General features: G+C 43.9%; 1 protein-coding gene across 3 annotated transcripts in view; it reads right to left on the reverse strand.

Annotated features, from left to right (window-relative positions):
• sufu (suppressor of fused homolog (Drosophila)) overlaps positions 1 to 24,293 on the reverse strand; it is a 172,256-nt gene that overhangs the window by 100,305 nt on the left and 47,658 nt on the right. For all 3 annotated transcript variants that reach the window (XM_078565147.1, XM_078565146.1, XM_078565148.1), the window contains one exon: positions 21,560 to 21,696. In XM_078565147.1, coding sequence (XP_078421273.1) covers positions 21,560 to 21,696 — 137 coding nt within the window. The remainder of the gene's footprint in view (positions 1 to 21,559; positions 21,697 to 24,293) is intronic.

The raw sequence follows: 24,293 nt of genomic DNA on the forward strand, positions 1-24,293 counted from the left end.
GAGATTCGTCCACTTTTAAGCCTGCCAACACCTCCAATACCTTGATATAAGCTAAATACTGCGGATGCTGGAAATCTGAACAAAAACAAAAATACCTGGAAAAACTCAGCAGGTCTGACAGCATCTGCCAAGAGGAATACAGTTAACGTTCCGAGTCCGTATGACTCTTCATCAGAACTAAGGGAATAAAGAAACTAGGTGAAATATAAGCTGGTGGGGGAGGGGGGAGAACAGGTAAAGCTGGATGGAGGGCCAGTGATAGGTGGAGACAAAGAAGAGATTTCCAATACCTTGTCACTCCCTATATCAATTTGCTCAAGAACCTCGCAGTCTCTCTCCTCGATTTCGATACCTTCATCCTCATTCTCTTGGGTGAAAACGGATGTGAAGTATTCATTCAACACTTTACCGATGTCCTCTGGCTCCAACCATAGAAATCCCCCTTGGTCCCTAATGGGCCTTACTTTTTTCCTGGTTATCCTCTTCCCATTGATATACTTATAGAAGATCTTGGGATTTTCCCTACTTTTACCAGCTAGAGCTTTCTCATCTTCCCTTTGCTCTCCTAATTGCTTTCTTAAGCTCCACCCTGCACTTTCTGTACTCCACTAATGCCTCCACTGATTTGCTCCCCTTGTACCTGCTAAAACATTTTCTTTTCCTTCTCATCATATCCTGAATACCTCTGGTCATCCATGGTTCTCTGGGCTTGTTACTCCTTATCACCCTAGAGGGAACATGTTGAGCCTGTACCCTCCCCATTTCCTATTTGAATGCCCCCCACTGCTCCTCTGTAGATTTCCCCACAAGTAGCTGTTCCCAGTCTACCTTGGCCAGATCCTGCCTTATTTTACTAAAATCCACTCTCCCCCAATCCAAAACATTTTTTTGCAACTTGTCTATTTCTTTGTCCATAACAAGCTTAAATTGTACCATGTTGCGGTCGCTATCACTAAAATGCTTCCCCACCACCACCTCAGCCACCTGTCTGGCTTCATTCCCCAGAATTAGGTCCAGCACTGCACCGTCCCTTGTTGGACCCTCTACATATTGACCTAAAAAGTTCTCCTGTACACATTTCAAGAAATCCACTCCATCCAAGCTCTTAACACTAGTCTATCCCAATTAATGTTGGGAAAGTTGAAATCACCTAATATAATTACCCTATTCAAAAACAAAAACAAAAATACCTGGAAAAACTTAGCAGGTCTGGCAGCATCTGCGGAGAGGAACACAGTTAACGTTTCGAGTCCGAATGACCCTTCAACAGAACTAAGTCAAAATAGAAGAGAGGTGAAATATAAGCTGGTTTAAGGAGGGGGTAGGACAAGATGAGCTGGATAGAGGGCCAGTGATAGGTGGAGATAACCAAAAGATGTCACAGACATTTACCCTATTGTTGTCATGCCAACACATCAAGGTCAACAGTGGCAGGATGGCGGCCACCATGGAGGCCTTGGTCCAGACATTGGTCCTGCAATGCTGCACGGGCTGAGATCCATCTCTGAAGCCATAGCTGGCCTCCAGTGTGAACGCAAGAGGAGTGCAGGGCAACTGCAGCTTCCCCTTCTCTTCAAGGAGTCAGCCAAGGCCCTCAGGCACCCATAGGGAGGAGGTCCTGCAACTGGATATCCTGGGGCTATCAATCCAAGTGACTCTGGGAATGTTCGGCCGATCCAAATCCCCTCTTCCTGTAAGCCCATCAGCCACAGCTCCACAGGCCGAGGAGGGTGCACCTAGCCCACAGCAAGACACTAAGCATGCAGAGGCTCTCCAAGTCTCTGCCCTCCAGAGGATACCCTCCAAGGTCATCACATATAACAAGGCATAGCAGTCAGCAGGCTGTCTCTACCTCCACTGTGGATGTCAGGGATGCAGCATGACATAGCGTAGCGCTGGCGTTAACAAAACTAAGAAATATTAGGAGCACAATGGTGGCACGCATGTTCACAAGATGTATGTAACATGCACAACTGCAAATAGAATATGGCTCATTCCACATATCCTCGTGTTTGCCTCCTATTTATTAAAAGCTGTGTTGCAGTCACTAAAGTGACACACCATGGTCTCTCCCCAAACTTAGGGGATGTTGTCATCAGACACATTCGTTGGTATAGTCTTGTTGCATGTCACCACAGTGTTTGGCCGCTTTCATCTCATTTCCAGCTGCAGTGATACAACATCCATCATGTTGTCCGTTCTTGCGGAGGGCACATCGTTCAAATGCTTTTCAGGTGTTCTCCCATGCCGTATGCATGCCTGAAATGTGAAGGCGTGATGTGGGAGGACAGAAGTGTTGCCACATTGAGAAGGGTGGTATGTTCTGGAACTCCATGCACTCTGTCATCTGCCAGGGCTTCCATGCTATGACCCCATACTGTAAGGGACTGAGCGATCCTGTCTGGCAGCCACACTTGCGACTTGCTGACTACATCTATTAAGCTGTGCAATAAGTGCAAGCATCTTTCCAACTTAAGTGTACGAGACTCTGGCCCTCTCAGCCTAATTAGTGTCCTTGTGCTCAAACCTACAGGCCTGACCATCTGTAATTGTGGAGGTGTGTGTGCGCGCGTATGCATGTGCATGTGCGTGTGCGTGCGTGCATTGCGTCCACACAGCTATCATTTCAATGTACAGAAGCAGCACTATGCATGCCTCACCCGACCACTGGCTGCGGTCACTAATGCTGCATGGAAATGGTCACATGTGGTGGGCCATGAATCCACTGAGCATGATCAGGAGTTGCCAGTCATGTCTTCAGGCAATGTTGATGGAAGAAATGGGGCATGATGAATATAAAACTGAAGCTTCAATGTGCTCCGTATTGGAAACTACACGTTATCCTGAGGGCTTCATGTTGTCAGAGATCCTTCAAATCGCCAGGACCAGATTTGCCCATGGAGGCACAATGTATGTGTGAAAGAGGAGGCATGTTAATGGCTGGCATGCAGTTGATTGAATGTCATCAGCCCCAGGTGGTCCACATCCATAGTAAGCTGACAAGACATGAAGGCCACCATCCCAGAGTAAGAGGGCCAAATGTCAATGGGATTGAGAAGAAGGTGACATGGAGGACTGACTTATGTGTGCATGGATTGAGACCTGCCAAACCTCCTCGTCTACCTTGGTCCCAGCCTCATCCATCAGTTGCACTATTGACGTAACTCAATGCGTAGTCGCATTGCTGGACGTGGATCGCCTCGACGAGCGCTGTCCAATTGCCACCTCCAAGGCCACTCACGAGAGTGTATCAGTTCCTGTATCATGTAAGTATCATCGTCGTGAATGGAATGCTGCAGAGATGCTTGATGATGCAACGCCTTCAGACATTTGCTGGCAAGTTGCCCTCCTCCAGACAGTGCCTCATCTCAGCAACGAAGCATGCTCCCAAGGCTTCATCAACGTTCAGCGAATAACGCCAAGGGAGCCTGTTGGGGAACTGCAGACTCTCATTTTGAAGTGCCGAGTTGAAATGATAGGAATCGTAATGCTTCACTTCATGTTAGCCCCTCATGCAGGACACCGCTCCAACAGGATGCTCACTCCATCTCGTCACCCTCCTCCTGGAATCTTGAGGCTACGAGGCCCTGCTGTGCAATCCTTCCTCGCCTGGCCTGTGCTATGGCCTCTTCATTTGCAGCGCCGGCTTCCTCGAACTTATCACTATCATCCCCTTCGAGATCCTCCTCATCGGAGAGGACATGCAGCTCCTCTATCTTGTCACCAGGCAAATCATCCCTCCTATGCAGGCTGTGTAGTACACAGCAAGCCACGGTGATCCGTGACACCCTCTGAGGGGTGTGCTGGAGTGCTCCACCAGATTTGTCCAGGCATCAGAATCGCACCTTCAGCATCTCTATGGTGTGCTCCACCAATGTCCAGGTAGCGGCATGAGCCTCATTGTACCTTCTCTCTGCAGGAATCTAAACTGCTGCACGGGGTCATCAACCACATCCTTTGCAGGTACCCTTTGTCCCCGAGGAGCCAGCCCTGGATCCTGTCTGGTCCCTGCAATCTATTCAAGATATAGGAGTTGTGGATGCTTCCTGGACATCTGGTGCAAACCTGCAGGATTTGCTTGTTATGGTCACACACCAGCTGCACATTGAGGGGATGGAAGCCTTTCCTGTTTATGCATTGTAATGCCTGCTGCCAGGGAGCTTTGACAGTCACTTGAGTGCAGTTGATGGTACCCTGCACCTGTGGAAACCAAGAAATCTCAGTGCTCTGGCATCCTGGCGTGCTTGATCTGTTTCAAAGTTGATGTAATTGTGGGCTTCGGCAAAAAGGGCTTCTGTGACCTCATGTATGCATTTGCGTATGGCTGCCTGAAATATCCTGCAGAGATCCTGAGTCGAGCCCTGGAAGAAGCCAGAAATTGAGTGCGGCTGTTACTTTCACAGCCACAGGTAAAGGATGTCCTCCAAGTCCACATGCCACCAAATCGTGCAGAATGTAGCAAATGTGAGTTATCAGATCCCTGGATATGCGGAGACATCGGTGACACTGGTTCTCGTCATCTGCAGATAAGACTGACGATGCCAGTACACCCTAGGTGTAGCGAAGCGCCTATGCACCATGTTTCTGTTTCCCTGAACCTCTGCATCCTCTATCTCGTCATCAGGCAAGTCGTCCCCCCCTTTTGCAGCTCCGCTATTCCTTGGGTCTTCAGGGTTCCTGCCTTTGACGAGCCAGCCTCCTCCTTCGCAATCGTCTTCTTCTCTCATTTCTTTTTTTTAATTCATTTACGGGATGTGGGCGTCACTGGCCAGGCCAGCAATTATTGCCCATCCTTAACTGCCCTTCAGAAGGTGGTGGTGAGCTGCCTTCTTGAACTGCTGCAGTCCCTTTGGTGTAGATACACCCACAGTGCTGTTAGGGAAGGGGTTCCAGGATTGTGACCCAACGACAGTGAAGGAATGGCAGTATAGTTCCAAGTCAGGATGGTGAGTGGTTTGGAGGGGAACTTCCAGGTGGTGGTGTTCCCAAGTATCTGCTCCCTTGTCCTTCTATATGGTAGCGGTTGTGGATTTGGAAGATGCTAAGGAGCCTTGGTGAGTTTCTGCAGTGCATCTTGTAGTTGGTACTCACTGCTGCCACTGTGTGTCGCTGGTGGAGGGAGTGAATGTTTGTGAAGGGGGTGCCAATCAAGCGGCCTGCTTTGTCCTGGATAGTGTCAAGCTTCTTGAGTGTTGTTGGAGCTGCACTCATCCAGGCATTCTGTCTGCAATTATGCAGGCAGCAAGGAATGCAAGCTCCATCTTCCTGGTGGCCTCCTCTCTGCAGTTTAAATGAGAAACACACAGGAGTCAGAACTCATCTGCAATACTAATCCTTGTGTCAATGACTCATGAGCGACTGTGCGTTAACAGCCCTGGTTCCCGGGTCGCCAAATGCTCACCACATAAACGATCTACAATGCGGGATGCGTACCCAGGTGATCCCCCTCCCGCAAATCATGAGCTACTGAGATGAGACTGCTTTGACCAGGCGCCTGGATGTACTGCCTTCAGCCCAGGCACTGGCATCCCCATAAACAGCACTGTAAGTGTTTGGAGTATACAGGAGCATCAATTTCTACACAGGCTATGCAGGATGTTGAGAGTTGCCCGAGGCTTATCTTCTTGGAACTAGCCAGCGCCAATAATGCAAAATACCTCAAAAACTTATCAATTGCACTTAACTTCATCATCGCTGTGGGGAAATGCCATGCTTCGAGCAAGGGGTTAAACCCAGGAGATCAATTAGTGCCAGTTTGCATGATTAGTGCCACATGAATGCACATCGTTGCTTCAGTTTGCCGATTTCTTGCGATGCCATTGAGAGACCACTGACATCTCTCGGCTGTACGTGACTGCTCACGTGGGAACGCACAGTTCAGTTGGGTGGCCCTTTCATCGCCCCCACCCTTCCACTGAAGTCAGCTGGCATGCAAGGTGCCAGCAGAGCACCCAACAGCAGAGTCTGGTCTCAAGATAGTTTTCATCTGTGCAATTATGGATGGTAGCAAGATGGTAGTGGGTGGAGACCAGCTTAGACTCTCCCTGTGCGAGAACGGAAACCACCTCTCCCCCCGCCATGTCGTCGCCGAGAAAGTTGTCAAGATTACCCTCCCTCATAGACCTCTCACTCCTCTCCCTATATCCCTTGATCCCATTGTTCTTATGGTGCATATCCACTAGTTAGTTCATGGACATTCTGAGCCCCATATCCACCTCAGCCCTCAACATCGTGAGGCCACTTGCACTGTTAAACATGTCATCCTCACCCAGGCACCCTGGCATTCCCCCCTCCTTTGCCAAACCAGTCCTTGCCCTGGAGCCTCCGAACTTTCCCGAAGCCAATTCCTCCATCCGTCAAGTCAGCTCTCGCCCTGCAGCCACTGGGAAGACACCCCACCGTGCTGCTGGTCTGGTGGGATCAGACTTACAAGATAGCCTCCCCGAAATTGATGCGGCGCTGCGACTGAAGTATGACACTGAATTGTGTGAGTGCTGCCCAAGACAAAGTAGGCGAACGGTCCTTGAATGGAGGAGCGATGCAGGTCGCCAGGTGCACGTCGCTTCTGTGTTGTTGTCAAATACGTCGGTGTGATTGCACACTGATATGGCCTCGTGGTCCAACATGGGAGTATGATTCCAGCAAGCAGAGATTACAATGACGTAAAATAGATTTCTGTGATCTCTCAAGAGCTTCTACTCCTGATTGCAAACAGGAGTGGAAAACCCCGGCCATTCTGTCTCAGCTAACCCTATCCCTAAATGAAGTTAATTTTAAATTCATAATTACCCTGCTCGCCAAAAATCATTTCAAAAAATCTATGCACAGGAACCCTCCTGTTTGAGGTTTGATGGGCTTTTAAGTCACATTTCCCCACTGAAAGAGCACAGATCATTACAGGAAAACATGCTATGCTGTCCTATCCACACCTGGCTTACACTGCTGCATTTGTGAACCTGAGCTAACTGAAAAAAAAAATCACTTTTGTGATTTGTAATTGCAGTTTCGTAAATTCCAAGAGATACTGAACGCCACCCACCAAATTCCTCACAATCTGAAACTAGGCATTTGTTTTTAATTTCTTTATACTACGTGAGTTCTTCTTACCAGGGGAAATTCCAATACAATAATTTCTATGGCCATCATGAACAATTCAAGGATTAGTTGCTCAGATGATTTGACTGAACTAGGATCTGGGTGGAAGGAACATCCTATCAGTTGATTTTACAAAAATCTATATGAAAGATTCAGTTTTTTTTTAAATTTATTCTTTCACAGGTTTTGGGTGCTGCTGGCTAGGCTGGCATTTACTGCCCATCCCTAATTGCCCTTGAGAAGGTGGTGGTGAGCCGCCTTCTTGAAGCGAGCATTAACCATTGATATACTGTTGGGTACTCTTTGCAGATATGCAAAGGCCTTCAACTCGTTCAACCATGCAGAGCAATGGAGAATCCCAAGTGGGTTTGTAGGACCACATCACTTAATCTAGCTCATTCAGAGACATTAGAAACAGGCAAAAGATGTGGTGCATGTTCTTGAAGACAAGACAGAGCCATTCAGTTTTGGCAAAGGAGTCAGGCAAGGATTTATGCTTTCACCACTAATTTTCAATGCCATAGGAGAAAAGGTCATGACAGCTCATGAGAGCTCTCCCAGAACATCTTGGAGCCAGTAATGGTGCACACAACATCTGGAATATCAGATATGCTATGACATCACTCTCATGACCAAAGGCAAACAGAATAATCCATGATCGCTGAAAAGTTAAGAAAAAAAAGTCTGAAGTTTCGGTTGAGCGTCAACAACAAAACATACTCAATGACAATTCACGGTGAGAGCAGTTTGACGATTCAGTCCACAACTATTGAGAACATATATGAATTTTAATTTCTGGGATTGAAAATAACCACAAATGGACATAGCAGCACTGAAATCAAGACAAGGCTAGAAATTGCCTGCTCTACAACTCGCCAGTCAAGTGAAGAATGGATGGCATCCAACATCATCCTAAACTTGAAAAAACAATTTGGAAGTTTCTTGGTATGGAGCATTGTCCTGTATGGGTGCGAAAGCTGGACCTCAATAAGGCTGGTGAAAAGAATATTACAGCTTTTGAAATGTGGCTCTGGCAAAGGGTCCTCAGAATCAGCTGGACAGAGCAAAGAACCAATCAATTTATCTGGAGGAAAACTGGAGTCCCAGCGCCTCATGGGTTATTAGCTGAAGTGAAGAAGCTGAAATTGAGAAAGTATGATCCCTGGAAAAAGCGAGGTGAAAATCTGATGTTGGTAACAACAGAAGGTGAAACATCAGAAAAGAACAAACCAGGTCAGAGAAGGACTGGATGGCTGTACAAGGTTATAAACTGGACAAAGGGAGGTATAACAGTGGTGTGCAGAATTGCAGTGAACAGATTGACATGCCGATGGCCCCTCGTGAAATAAAGATAATTGTGGATCAAATCCTGTTGGAGTTATGAGTACTAATTTAAAAACTGTTGGCAGTCAATTTGTATTTCCAGAAATGGTAAATACATAGATCAAATACCATAAAGTGAGAAGCAAATTATTTAAGATATTTAACAAGGTACCTGGGTTCCACTCAAACGCCCACATGAACAGATCGACAAACACAAAATCCAAAGTGAAGACTTGCAAACTGAAAACCTGCCCATTTATCAAAAACATTCTCACAAACAGAAACTCGATCTAGCTAAAAGACAAAAAGATTACTTGTCAGAAAACATACGATTGCAAGCAAGCAAATCATTCTTTGAAAAGATAATTGAGACTAGATTAATATTAATCACTGAATCCTTAAGGAAACTGATTTGTAGTAGAATGCAACCATTTTAAATCATGAAAACAATACCCAAGTCTGGCAGCATGCAGGTTATATCTTTTAAATAAATTGCTTTGGAGTATTTTAACACAAGTTTACTACAAAAACAATATAGCCACTGAACAGATCACAATTATTCATTTCGGACGAGAGTGTAAGTGAGGAAACCTATTCTCTGATAAAATGTCAGTGGCCTGAAACATTAACTGTTTCTCTTTCCACAAATGCTGCCACATCTGCTGAATATTTCGAGCATTTTCAGTTTTTATTTCAGAATTCCAGCATCCAGTTTTCTGCTTTTCTATTATTTGTAGTTTGCTGTAGCTTGCGATCAAGCTTGGGTAGAGGTAGCAATTCAATGTGTAGAGTCAAGACAAGAGAGCAAAATAGTAATATGAGAAATGTGGGTCAGAGAATGGCAGGAAGGGGCAGAGAGCAAAAGCCTGAGAATACATCAACAATCAAGACTAAATGTTACAAAGGTAACAAAAAGACAAAACTGAAGGCTCTCTATCTGCATGCACATAGCATTCATAACAAAGTAGATGAATTGATGGCTCACATTGAAGTAAATAAATATGATCTGATAGCAGTTACGGAGACATGGCTGCAGGACAACAAAGATTGGGTCCTTAATACTGAAGGGTACATGGCATTCAGGAAGAACAGGAAGCTAGGTAAAGGTGATGGGGTAGCACTGTTAATCAAAGAGAGCATTGGTGCAATAGATGACCTTGCTTCAGAAGATCAGGATGTAGAATCTGTTTGGGTTGAGATGGGGAATAGTAGGGGGAAAAAGGCATTAGTGGGAGTAGTCTATAGGCCCCTTACAAGTAGCCACAGTGTAGGACAAAGTATTCAAGAGAAAATATTGTGTGCTTGTGATAAAGGGGCAGTAATAATCATGGGTGATTTTAATCTACATATAAACTGGAAAAATTAAACTGGCAGTAGAAGCCTGAATGAGGAGTTCTTAGAATACTTTCGAGATAGTTTCTTAGAGCAGCATGCTCTGGAACCAACCAGAGAGCGGGTTATGTTAGACTTGGTATTGTGTGACATGACAGGATTAATTAATGACCTCAGAGTAAAGGCACCCCTAGGTAGCAGCGACCACAATATGATTGAATTTTACATCCAGTTTGAAAGAGAGAAGAGCGAATCTAAGGCTAGTATCTTAAACTTAAATAAGGGCAACTACGTGGGGATGAAAGCTGAGCTAGCTGAATTGAATTGGGAAACTAGGCTAGAGGATAGATCAATAGAGAAGCAGTGGCAGACATTTAAGGGGATATTTCAGAGTATTCAGAATAAGCACATTCCTACTATAAAGAAAAATTCTAAGGGGAGGACCCAACATCCATGGTTAACTAAAGAAGTTAAGGATAGCATCAAACTTAAGGAAAAAGCATACAACTCCGCAAGGATGATTGGCAGGACAGATGATTGGACAGAATATAAAGAAGGGAAAAGAATGACTAAAAGGTTAATCAGAAGAAAGAAATTAGAGTATGAGAGGAAGCTAGCTAGAAATGTACAAACAGATAGCAAGAGTTTCTACAGGTATTTAAAAAGGAAAAGAGTAAGTAAAGTGAGTGTTAGTCCTCTCGTAGATAATAAGGAAATGGTGGAAGAGATGAACAAATATTTTGCTTGTGTTCACTATAAGAGATACAAAAAACATTTCAGTAATAGCTGAAATCAGGAGGTGAACGGGAGAAAGGAACTTGGTGAAATTGAAATCACTAGGGAAGCAGTACTGAGCAAATTGATGGAGCTGCGGGCTGGCAAGTCTCTGGGTCCTGATGGACTACATCCTAGGGTCTTAAAAGAGGTGGCTAATGAGGTAGTTGATGCGCTGGTGTTAATTTTCCAAAATTCGCTAGAATCTGGAAAGGTTCCATTAGATTGGAAAGTAGCAAATATAACCTCTCTATTCAGGAAGGGAGGGAGGCAGAAAACATGGAAACTATAGGCCAGTTAGCTTGACATCTGTCGTGGGGAAGTTATTAGAATCGATCATTAAGGAGGTTATAGCTGGTCACTTAGAAGAGCTCAAGGCAATTGGGAAGAGTCAGCATGGTTTTGTGAAAGGAAAATCATGTTTAACCAATTTATTGGAGTTTTTTGAAGGCGTAACATACGCAGTGGATAAAGATGAGCCTGTAGACGTACTATACTTGGATTTCCAGAAGGCATTTGATAAGGTGCCATATCAAAGATTATTGTGGAAAATAAAAGCGCATGGTGTAGGGGGTAACATATTAGCATGGTTAGAAGATTGACTGGCTGGCTGGCAAAAAGCAGAGAGTATGCATAAATGGTTCTTTTTCTGATTGGTAGGATGTGATGAGTGGAGTCCCACAGGGGTCTGTACTGGGGCCTCAACTTTTTATGATTTACATCAATGACTTAGATGAGGGGAGTGAAGATATGATAGCTAAATTTGCAGATGACACAAAGATTGGTAGGAAAGTATGTTGTGAAGAGGGTATCAGGAGGTTGCAGATCGATATAGAAAGGTTGAGTGACTGGGCAAAGGTCAGGCAAATGGGAGTTTAATGTGGGAAAATGTGAAGTTGTTCACTTTGGCAGGAAGATCAAAAAGCAGAGTATTAATTAAATGGAGAATGGCTGCATAACTCTGAGGTGCAGAGGGATCTAGGTGTTCTGGTACATGAGTCACAAAAAGTTAATATGCAGGTACAACAAGTAATTAAGAAGGCTAGTGGATTGCTATCCTGTATTACGAGAGGGAATGAACATAAAAGTAAGCATGTTATGCTTGAGTTATACAGAGCATTGATGAGACCGCACCTTGAATACTGTGTGCTCTTTTGGTCTCCTTATTTAAGGAAGGATGTAAATGCATTGGAGGCGGTTCAAAGGATTGATAGATTGATACCTGGAATGAGTGGATTGTCTTGTGAGAAAAGGTTGGACAGACTGGGCTTGTTTCCACTGGAGTTTAGAAGAGCGAGGGGTGATTTTGTATACAAGATCCTGAACGGCCTTGACAAGGTGGACGTCAAAAGGATGTTTCCTCTTGTGGGTGAGTCCAGAACCAGGGGGCACTGTTTTAAAATTAGGGGTCACATTTTAGGATAGAGATGAGGAGCAATTTTTTCTCTCAGAGGGTTGTGCGACTTTGAAATTCTCTGCCTCAGAAGGTGGTGGAGGCGGGGTCATTGAATATTTTTAAGGAAGAGGTAGATAGATTCTTGTTAGGCAAGGGAATCAAAGGTTATCAGGGTTACATGGGAACGTGGAAATCAAAACTCAAGATGATCAGCCATGATTTTATCGAAGGGAAGAGCAGGCTCGAGGGGCCGAATGGTCTGCTCCTGTTCCTATTTCTTATGTTCTAACTTTATAATTTACTATTGATCATTATAAATTTCAAGACTAATTTAATATACTTTTATAGTGTCACTACAAATGACAGTTATGGTCAATGCTATTATTAGACAGGTGCAACTTGGACCTTTAAACAGAAGATGATTTATTGTAAACATTAGCAGCTTAGCTAAATTAGCAGCTTTCAGGCTGTGAATTGCAAAGTGGACTGCCCCTGACTGACTTTGCACAACCAGCCTAAATCTGTACAATAAAATTACAGCCCCCACAGCCATTACATAAGACTCGAGCCAATCAAGGTTCTGCCCTTTTGGTCTCAGCAACAGCTGTGAAGGCAAATACTTCTGGTTCGGGACAATCTTTTGAACAGTGACCAAGAGCTTTATGAACATCAGCACTATTCCCACATATACTGAAACAAATGCAATGAACAATGCAAGCTCACAATTTAACCAAATTCCATTCATCAAAATTGAACAAAGGCAATCACTGTTGATGGCCCAAGATGTTATTTATTGAATGTGCAATTCATGCTAACAGACCTGGAACATTCTACTATTCTCAGTTTACCAATTTGAATTTATGAAGAACCTCAGAGTCAGTTTCTCTGCAACCAAACTGTTTCCCTTCGCAATGATAGTTTTAACGCCCTTACAAGCTGATTTTAGCAATACACAAAATACAAGGGTAAAAAAATAGCTAGAATTGACACAACAAAACCAATAAAACCCAAAATCACAAAATATGTTTTTTAAATAGGGTCCTAAAGTAAAAAGTAATGATGAACTTATACAAAACATTCATTAGGCCATAGAACACTATGCGCAGTTTGGGACCTTCCATTCTAGAAAGGAAATTAAAGTCAAAGTGTTCAATCTACTCTCACTAGGAAAATGCGAGGGATAGGAAAATTAGGTTATGAGGAGTGATTTGAAACATTGGTATTATGTCCACTGGTTGAAAGACGACCAAGGGAACATTCAAAAGAGGCTTTTAAAATTATGAAGAGTTTGACAGAGTGAATAGGGAAAGACAATTTTCTTTGGTTGGGATGCCAGCAACGAGAGTCATCAATTTAAAATCACCAAGAGAGTGAAGTGAGAGGTTAGATCAAATTTATTTGCAAGAGGGTTATTGCAGCCCAGTATGGTTTGCACTTTAAGTGTTTGAGGCCCAGACCATTGCTTCTTTCAAGGAAAAGCTGGATCAGTATTTAAGAGAGAGGAAGAAGACTGTGAGGAAATTCTACGGTAAACAGATTAGTTTTCAATTGCTGTAGCAAAAAGCTAGCATGACAGCAGGGTCAAATGGCCTCCTACTATGCTGCAAACTTCTTTGGTTTTATGGGAATAGAATTAAAGACATAACATTCATTCATCTAAGTTGTAACAACTGAAATAATTATATCAAACAAGCTGATTTTTCTGTGAAAGCAATTCTCAGCAATTGGAAGGGCTCTGAGCCTAGGCAAAATGATGCTATCAGGATCACCCATTAACATTCCTAGAGGGAAGGCTTCAAGCACACATGGGGATGGTTATGTAGTGAATAGAATATAGATGACATCAGTCAAATAAGAATAAAACCAGACGGACCACCTGGCACTGACCAATCAGTGGAAATGACAAAAGCACACTCTGCCCTGTCGACCCTGCAAAGACATGCTCTGTAACAAGGCTGGTGCCAAAATTGGAAGAGCTGTCCTACAGACTATTCAAGCAAAAGCCTGATACAATCACACTCACCAAATCATAACTTATAGCTGATATCCCAGACTTCTCCATCACCATCCTTTGGCATGTCCTATCCCATTGGCAGGATAGGCCCAGCACACTGCCACACACTTGGGAGGGAGTGGCCTTCTCAGTGCTCAACACAGACTCTGAATCCCATGAAGTCTCACTGCATCAGTTCAAACATGGGCAGGGAAACTTCTTACTATTACCACCTGCCACCATCCACCCCCCCAGCTGATGAATCAGTGCTTCTTCATGTTAAACAGCACAAGGAAGAACCATTGGTAGCAAGGGTTCAAAATGTATCCTGGGTGGGGGACTTCAATGTTGATCACCAAGGGTGACTCAGTAGCAATACTGTTTACGCAGGTCCTGATGAACGTGTCTTCCAGATTGGGCCTGTGGCAGGGGGGTGGGAGAGCCAACAAAAGGGGAAAACGGAGTTGACCTCGTATTCACTAATCTACCTGTTGCATATGCACGTGTCCTTGACAGTATTAGTTGGAGTGACCATCGCAGAATCTTTGTGAAGACGAAGTCCAGTCTGCACACTGAGGACACTCTCCATTGTGTTGGGTGGCATAACCATCATGCCAAATGGGATAGACAAATAGAAGATCTAGCAGCTCAAAATTGGGCACCCATGAGGTTCAGCTGCAGCAGAACCCTCGTTCAATGAGCAGTTAAGGAGAGCATGTCAGGAGCAGCATCAATAAGGTAACAATCTGGTGAAACTACAATGCAGGACTAGTTGCATGCTAAACAGAATGCTATAGACAGAGCTAAGCCTTCCCATGACCAACAGGTCAGATCAAAGCTTTGTAATCTTTGCATCTCCAGTCATGAATGGTGCTGGACAATTAAACAACTCTTAATAATGTAAGAGCCCCACATATCAATGGAAAAGACAAGATTGAAACATTTGCAACCTCAGCCACAAGCGTCAAATGGATGACCCATCTTGGCATCCTTCTGAGGTCCCACCATCATTGATGCCAGTCTTCAGTCTATTCAATTCACCCCAGGTGATATCAAGAAATGACTGAAGGCACTGGATGTAGCAAAGGCTATGGGCTCTGACAATGCCCTGGCTATAGAACTAAGGACTTGTGCTCCAGAATTAGCTGCACCTTTAGCCAAGCTGTTCCAGTACAGCTACAACACTGGCACCTACCTGACGATGTGGAAAAATGCCCAATTATGCCCTGTCCACAAATCGTACCCAGCCAATCACTGTCCCATCAGTTCAATCTGAATCATCAGCAAAGTGACCGAAGGTGTTGTCGATAGTGCATCAAGTGGTACTTACTCAGCAACAACCTGCTCACTGATGCTCAGTTTGGGTTCCGCCAAGGCCATTCAACTCCAGACCTAATTACAGCCTTGGTCCAAACGTGGACGAAAGAGCTGACTTCCAGTAGTGAGGTGAGAGTGACTGCACTTGACATCAAACCCAACATTTGACCAAGTGTGGCATTTAGGAACTCTAGCAAACTTGAAGTCATTGGGAAGCAGGGGGAAAACTCTTCACTGGTTGGAGTCATACCAAGCACAAAGGAAAATAGTTGTGGGCGTTGGAAGCCAATCATGTCAGCTGCAGGACACTGCTACAGGGTAGTGTCCTGGGCCCAAGTGACTTCAGCTGCTTCGTTGATGACCTTCTCTGATATATAAGGTCAAATGTGGGAATATGTGGTGGTGGGGAAGCATTTTAGTGATAGCGACCAAGACATGGTACAATTTAAGCTTGTTATGGACAAAGAAATAGACAAAATGTTTTGGATTGGGGGAGAGCGGATTTTAGTAAAATAAGGCAGGATCTGGCCAAGGTAGACTGGGAACAGCTACTTGCGGGGAAATCTACAGAGGAGCAGTGGGGGGGCGTTCAAAAAGGAAATGGGGAGGGTACAGGCTCAACATGTTCCCTCCAGGGTAATAGGAAGGAGTAACAAGCCCAGAGAACCATGGATGACCAGAGATATTCAGGATACAATGAGAAGGAAAAGAGAGGCTTTTAGCAGGTACGGGGGAAGCAAATCAGCGGAGGCATTATAAAGTGCAGGGTGGAGCTTAAGAAAGTAGTTAGGAGAGTAAAGGGGATATTAGAAAGATCTGGTTGGTAAAAGTAGGGAAAAATCCCAAGATATTCTATAAGTATATCAATGGGAAGAGGATAACCAGAAAAAGAGTAAGGCCCATTAGGGACCAAGGGGGCAATCTATGGTTGAAGCCAGAGGACATCGGTAAAGTGTTGAACAAATACTTCACATCCGTCTTCGCCCAAGAGAATGAGGATGAAGGTATCGAAATCGGGGAGACTGCGAGGTTCTTGAGCAAATTGATATATGGAGTGACAAGGTATTGGGAGGTGTTGGCAGGCTTAAAAGTGGACAAATCTCCAGGTCCGGATGATTTGTGTCCCAGACTGCTGAGGGAGGCAAGGCAGGAGATCACAGGGGCTCTGACCCAAATTTTTAATTCCTCTCTGGCCACAGGAGAGGTGCCAGAGGACTGGAGAACAGCTAATGTGGTTCTGCTATTTAAGAAGAGTTGTAGAGATAAGTCAGGGAACTACAGGCCAATGAGTCTCACATCAGTGGTAGGGAGACTAATGGAGAAAATTCTCAAGGAGAGAATCTATCTCCACGTGGAGAGGCAGATTTGATCAGGGATAGTCAGCATGGCTTTGTCAGAGGGAGGTCGTGACTAACAAATCTGACTGAATTTTTTGAGGAGGTGACCAGGTGTGTAGATGAGGGTAGTGCAGTTGATGTAGTTTATATGGATTTCAGCAAAGCCTTTGACAAGGTCCCACATGGGAGACTTATAAAGAAGGCAAATGCACATGGGATACAGGGTAATTTGATAAGGTGGATTCAAAATTGGCTTAGTTGTAGGAGAGAGGGTGATGACAGAAGGATGCTTTAGTGACTGGAAACTAATGTCCAGTGGCGTTCCGCAGGGATCTGTGCTGGGTCCCCTATTATTCGTCATTTATATATACGACTTAGATGACTATGTGGGGGGTAGGATTAGTAAGTTTGCGGATGACACAAAGATTGGCTGGGTGGTTAACAGTGAGGTTGAGTGTCTTGGGCTACAGGAAGATATAGACGGGATGGTCAAATGGGCAGATAAGTGGCAGATGGAATTTAATCCTGAAAAGTGTGAGGTGATACACTTTGGAAGGGTAATTTGACAAGGAAGTATTCAATGAACAGCATGACACTAGGAACTTCTGAGGAACAAAGGGACCTTGGCGTGTGTGTCCAAAGATCTCTGAAGGCAGAGGGGCATGTTAGTGGGGTGGTGAAAAAGGCATATGGGACACTTGCCTTTATCAATCGAGGCATAGATTACAAAAGTAGGGAGGTCATGTTGGGAGTTGTATAGAACCTTGGTGAGGCTACAGCTGGAGTACTGTGTGCAGTTCTGGTCGCCACATTATAGGAAGGATGTGATTGCACTGGAGGGGGTGCAGAGGAGATTCACCAGGATGTTGTCTGGGATGAAACATTTAAGTTATGAAGAGAGGTTGGATAGACTTGGGTTGTTTTCGTTGGAGCAGAAAAGACTGAGGGGCGACCCAATCGAGGTGTACAAGATTATGAGGGGTATGGAGAGGGTGGATAGGGAGCAGCTGTTCCCCTTAGTTGAAGAGTCAGTCATGAGGGGACATAAGTTCAAGGTGAGGGGCAGGAGGTTTAGGGGGGATGTGAGGAAAAACTTTTTTACCCAGAGGATGGTGACGGTCTGGAATGCGCTGCCTGGGCGGAGGCGGGTTGCCTCACATCTTTTAAAAAGTACCTGGATGAGCACTTAGCACATCTTAACATTCAAGGCTATGGGCCAAGTGCTGGTAAATGGGATTAGGTAGGTAGGTCAGGTGTTTCTCACGTGTCGGTGCAGACTCGATGGGCCGAAGGCCCTCTTCTGCACTGTGTGATTCTGTTATTCTGTGAATATTTGCTGATAATTGCCATGTTCAGTACCATTCGCAATTCCTCAGATACTTAAGCAGTCTGAGCCTGCAGGCAGCAAGGCTTGGACAACATTCAGGCTTTGCCTGATGTGTGGTGCAAATGTTAGGTGTCACTTAAGTGCCAAGCCATGACCATCTCCAAGAAGAGAGAATTAACCATCTTCCCATGGCATCAACAGCATCCTCAACACCAAATCCCCCACCTGGGGGCACCACTGATCATAACCTTAACTGGACCAGCCACTGGACCAGTGGCTAAAACAGCGGGTCAGAGGCTGGGATTTCTGTGGCGACTAACTCAACTTGACTTCCCAAAGGCAGTCCACCATCGACAAGACACAAATCAGGAGTGTGATGGAATACCTTCTGCTCTCTGGGAGGAATGCACTCCAGCAATACTCTAGAAGCTTGACAACATCCAAAACAAAGCAGCCCACTTGATCGGCACCCCATCCAACCCCACCTTAAACAGTCACTTCCTTGACCACCAGCACACAGCGGTAGAAGTATATACCACCTTCGAGATGCATTGCAGCAACTCACCAAGCCTCCTTCAACAACACCTTCCAGCACTGCAACCTCTACCACCTACAAGGACACTGGCAGCAGACACATGGAAACACCACCACCTGCAAGTTCCCCTCCAAGTCACACACCAATCTGACTAAGAATATATCCCACTTCCTTCATTGTCGCTGGGTCAAAATCTGCCTCCCAAATAGCACTGTGTGCATACCTATATCACATGGACTGCAGCAATTCAAGACGACAGCTCACCAAAGCTTTCTCAAGGACAATTAATTAGGGATGGGCAATAAATGTTGGCCTGTCCAGAGGTGCTCACATCCCAAGCACAAATAAAAAAGGCCTTTAAAGCCTAAGACCTCCTAAAGAAGCATGGGGTATTCAGAAGCTAAATTCAAAGAACTGAAGCAAAATCATTGTTCACAGCCTGAAGTTCCTGGAAGAATGCGATTGCGTGTTTTTGGTGCTGCTAATGCTTTTAACGTGTATAATATTTTAAAAAGTGGCTGATGGTCTTGTTAAAACTGCCACAAATCAAAGTTCGCCCTGGCATTTGTGCTCGTTTTTAAAATTTCGTCCCTTTCTGCTTTGATGGGAGAGAATGGCAACAACAAGCAGGAAGGCTAATGGCTACGAAATTTGATGAGGAAATTCTGGGTGTACACTGGCAGACTGTCGAAAGGTGGGTGGTTGCATTTTATCCTGCATCGGGCAAACAAAACATCAAACAGCTGGATGTAAAGCATATCAGCTGTTAGAATCATATCTCTCAAAACTGAAGTTTTCTTTTACAAAATGGAAGGATTTGGCGTGATGCCAATCATCTGGATTCTAGCCTGGGTCACAAGTTCACCTTGTCAGCAAGCAGGCCTCTTCCAAAAAGTCACCTGACCTTTATGGTACTTGAGGAAGATCCGGCTGTTCGTGTTAAACTGCAATAATTTTAAATGATGTAGAGAAAAAACTAAAAAAGGAGCTTGATAACTTGCTGAAATCACATGGGGGAAAGGAAAAAAAAACTTAACTTGTGAACCTGCTTGTTTTGAAGTCAAAAACAAAAACACCTGGAAAAACTCAGCAAGTCTGACAGTATCTGCGGAGAGGAACACAGTTAACGTTTCGAATCTGAATGACTCTTCATCAGAACTAAGGAAAAATAGAAACAAGGTGAAATATAAGCTGGTTTAAGGGGGGGTGGATGGGTAGAGCTGGATAGAGGGCCAGTGATAGGTGGAGATTGCCAAAAGATGTCATAGACAAAAGGACAAAGAGGTGTTGACGGTGGTGATATTAGCGAGTTTTTGTAAACACCTTGTCAAACACCAGGAGAGAAATGGAAAGCAATGAAGGTGAACAGGGCAAAAGAGAGAGGCGAAAATCCTGTTGGAGAGAAGGCCATACTTCTCTTCAAGGAATGCCTACCTTGAAGAAGTGGCAGTCAATTAAACACTAAGATAAAAGCAAAAAACTGCGGATGCTGGAAATCCCCTTAAACCAGCTTATATTTCACCTCTTTTCTATTTTTCCTTAGTTCTGATGAAGAGTCATTCAGACTCGAAACGTTAACTGTATTCCTCTCCGCAGATGCTGTCAGACCTGCTGAGATTTTCCAGGTATTTTTGTTTTTGTTTTGGATATCCAGCATCTGCAGTTTTTTGTTTTGAAGTCAGTTTGGCTGAAAAACAAGCTGAGAAAGGAAGACTCTCTCTCTACCTTGCCTAAAATTGGTGCTATCAACCTGTAGCCAAAGAACCCTCATCTGAGTGTAACTGGTCTGCATTTGGACCTGCAAAGCTAGACAGTTAGTGGGAACTTCCAGGCATCTACCGGGGCCAGCGGCCCGTCTGCACACGAGAGAAGTCCAGGTCGACAGTGTCGAGTCCCTGCAGACTTTATTTTATAGCACCCGTCCTCCAAAGCCCAGCTCTGCAGAGAGACTCTATCTGTTTGTCCTTTAAAAACAAAAAACTGCGGATGCTGGAAATCCAAAACAAAAACACAAATAACTGAAAAAACTCAGCAGGTCTGGCAGCATCGGCGGAGAAGAGCAAAGTTGACATTTCGAGTCCTCATGACGCTTCAACAGAACTCAACTTCTGTTGAAGGGTCATGAGTACTCAAAACGTCAACTTTGCTCTTCTCCGCCGATGCTGCCAGACCTGCTGAGTTTTTCCAGGTATTTCTGTATCTGTTTGTTCTTTGTTTGTGTGTGTGTGTGTCTGTGCGTGTGCTGGGAAAGTTCTTTAGGAAGAGATAGATAGTTATACTTCCTAATTACAATTGTGTGTTAACCAGTATTTGCAAATTGTTAAAAGAAGTTTTGCTTAAAATAAATTAATCATTGAGTTTTTTGAAAGAAGCCTGGTCAGAGTGTCTTTTCTTCTGGGTACTAGAGGTCACAATTAGCCATTTCGGTGGGGGAATTAAACATTTAAATTAATGTTACGGCCTGCGGATTGGTGGGGATTGATAATTCGCGCACTCCTCCCATCCCGGTCGTAACTCAACAAATGTAAAAACTAGTAAAAGCTGAACATAGCACATCAATGCAGTACCAAAAGGTCACTGGCCTCATCAGAAGGAAAAAGGTGGGTATGGGATGACTATGCTATTTTTGCATTTATGTCGAAAAATGTATTACATACATCCTGACAGCCCCCAATCTTTACTCCGCCAAAAATCTTTTGGCACATGCATATACATTACTCAAAGATCCCCAACTATAAAGCTTTCTCATTTGCCTTATGTGGAACAAGTTTTCATTTTAATATATGCCACTTCAACGTCACTTTTCCGTATGTTACGTTGCTCATCATTTTTTTTAAACAGGAGAAAGTAGATCACAAGGGACAGCGTTTGACAAAGGATGTGAGGAATCCTTTATCAGGGACCCCACCAAGTTGAGAAGGAGACAATACTGTTAAGGCACATCAGTGAGTAGCCCCATAGGCAACATGAAGGGAGAAAGTACAAAAATGCAACATGGTTCAACAATTGACTCTCAATACTGCATTGGGTTCTTAATGCAATATAAGCTGTAGATGTTTTGTCTTGTCAGGAGCAAAATCTGGTCTTCGTTCTACACAATGCCAGCAAGTAAATAATTACTTAACTTTACCTGACTGGAACACATATCTGGCCAGACCCTGCATCAGCTCAGCTGGCCAAGTCGGAGGTGCAGTTTCCCCAGTTTCTCGTCTTAGCCGGAAGGTCAGTTCAAAGCCAAAGCCACTTGGTCCTTCCAGTCCTGTAAATCTAGACAAAAAAAAAACTGTCTTAAAAAAGTCTTAATTCTCTTCCTATCAACTATCTGCTCATTATGACTAATACATTACAAGGACAAAATACACATTCACCAAGTTATAATCAAAGTCATTTGAAAGTGAAAAAAAATGCTATCTAGCTCAAAATTTCCCAGAGGTTTTCACAAAGGTCCTGAAAACAGTGATAGTTACAGAGACAATTATTTTCATGGTTACATTTGTGATATAGTGGGTTTGATGAGTTTAGGAACAACAATTGATCAGTGAAACTATTTTAGGTATTTTTTTTTAATACCTTTTATATCAGTAAAAGCACACAATAAATTTAAAGATTCCAATACAAGCATGCATATTTTACAATATTTTCTTCCCTGATAGAGGAGGCAAATAACAATACTAGTAAAGTAATGTTGCACATTTCTGTTTGCAATCACAGTGGCATCCACTGGGAAAATTATGCCCATTTGATACATGTTCCACCACTAATAGTGCGTGCGTTCATCAAATGCACTTTGCCAACTGTAGTAGGTGGCCACTGTAACCTGACAGCCAAAATAGTGGAGCTGACCAGCAATACAAGAAATCACAAGTTCCAGAAAAGTACAGCCATTCAAAAGCTCATCTAAACAGTTGAAGTTTAGATGCCACAATGTTACTTGAATGGATAAATGCAAAGACTATTATCTTCTGATCATTTTGCTATTGTGCCATGGGTGCATTTTCTGTGTACAGTATTTACTTAGATTATTTAGCAAGCTTAACCTTATTTCTAAATATAAAGACAGTAACCTTGAGTTGCTATCAGTGCCCCATTATAAGGACAGTATGAGACCCATTTTCTTTCAAGGCAATGCTGCACTATGAAGGAACTTACACGTGGCAATGTCTATGATTGGAGCCAGGAAGGTTGATACATTCACAACTCAGTAACCCTGTTCAGATACATTTGAAGTTTGTTGTCAATGTGCTTGGAATTTCTTACGGAAATAGAGAATAACCCACCATAAAGAAAAAACAACCTAAACTGCCTAAAGTAATATCTGTGTGTGCATGGTCCATGAGGCTCACAGTATGCAGCTACATAGCCCATAAAGTCAAAAATTGAATACCCTTGCACTATAAAGGTACTCCAAGGTGCATGGGAATACTCTCAGCTTATGCTATATTTTCAAGTCAGGATGGTGGGTGGCTTGGAGGGGAACTCCAAGGTGGTGTTCCCATGTGTATGCTGCCCTTGTCCTTCTAGATGGTAGCGGTTGTGGGTTTAGAAGATGCTGTCTAAGGAGCCTTCAGTCACCTTGCAGATGGTACACACTGCTGTCACTGTATGTCAGTGATGGAGGGGGTGAATATTTGTGTATGGGGTGCAAATCAAGCAGGCTGTTTTGTCCTAGATGGGTGTCAAGCTTTTTGAGTATTGTTGGAGCTGCACTCATCCAGGCAAGTGGAGAACATTCCATCACACTCCTAACTTGTGCCTTGTAAATGTTGGACAGGCTTTGGGGAGTCAGGAGGTGAGTTACTCGTTGCAGGGTTCCTATCTTCTTACCTGCTCTTATATGCTATTGAGTGTCAAGAAGCAATGATTAGATTCTCTCTTGTTGGAGATGGTCATTGCCTGGCACTTGTGTGGCGCCAATGTTACTTGCCACTTGTCAGCCCAAGCCTGGATATTGTCCAGGTCTTGCTGCATTTGGACCTGGACTGCTTCAGCATCTGAGGAGTCCCAAATGGTGCTGAACATTGTGCAGTCATCCCCATTACTCGTCCAGTGACAATACCAGTACGCCGTTGTCTCCCAATTCTTTGCAGCACTCAAAACCCAAATACATACATGTTTCAGAATATTCAGCTGCTGTGGTAAGTATGTAGACAATTGAAAACTAAGGCAAAACTATTACAGGAAATCTTCCAGATTGATTTAATAGACAAACAATTTGGCAATATCAATTCTTCAACTGCTATAAATTGTAACTAGGCTGACAAACACTTTTTTTTTTTACTATTTTTATTCTTATTTTTGCCATTTTTATACTTCTGCTATTTCTACTTTGATGCTAAAAATAAAGTTCTAAATCAAAAAAAAATATTTATGTTAATGATCCTGCCAGGCTAATTCTGTTCACTTTCAACACACAAGAAGAGGTGTCAGCTGTGGCTCAGTTCATAGCACCCTCGCCTCTGAATCAGAGGGTTGTGGGTTCATGTCCCACTCCCGGAAACCAAGAACTGTGATTGTACTCGAAAGAGTTGCAATCTGTGACTGTTGATAACTCGAAAGAGTTTAGCAGCATTGATCAATTTGAGGTGTCAGCTGTGGCTCAGTTCATAGCACCCTCGCCTTTGAATCAGAGGGTTGTGGGTTCATGTCCCACTCCCGGAAACCAAGAACTGTGATTGTACTCGAAAGAGTTGCAATCTGTGACTGTTGATAACTCGAAAGAGTTTCAACACACAAGAACTGCCAGTCATTAGGCCTGGTACAAACAATCCTGTACAGTCATTTTGTATTATTTAGGCAGGAAACCAATAATCCTATAATATTAAAAATAGTACAAACCATAAAAAAAAATGTATTTAAATATTTTC

The sequence above is a fragment of the Cetorhinus maximus genome, chromosome 20 (genome assembly GCF_964194155.1).
Source record: "Cetorhinus maximus chromosome 20, sCetMax3.hap1.1, whole genome shotgun sequence".
Classification (NCBI taxonomy): Eukaryota; Metazoa; Chordata; class Chondrichthyes; order Lamniformes; family Cetorhinidae; genus Cetorhinus; species Cetorhinus maximus.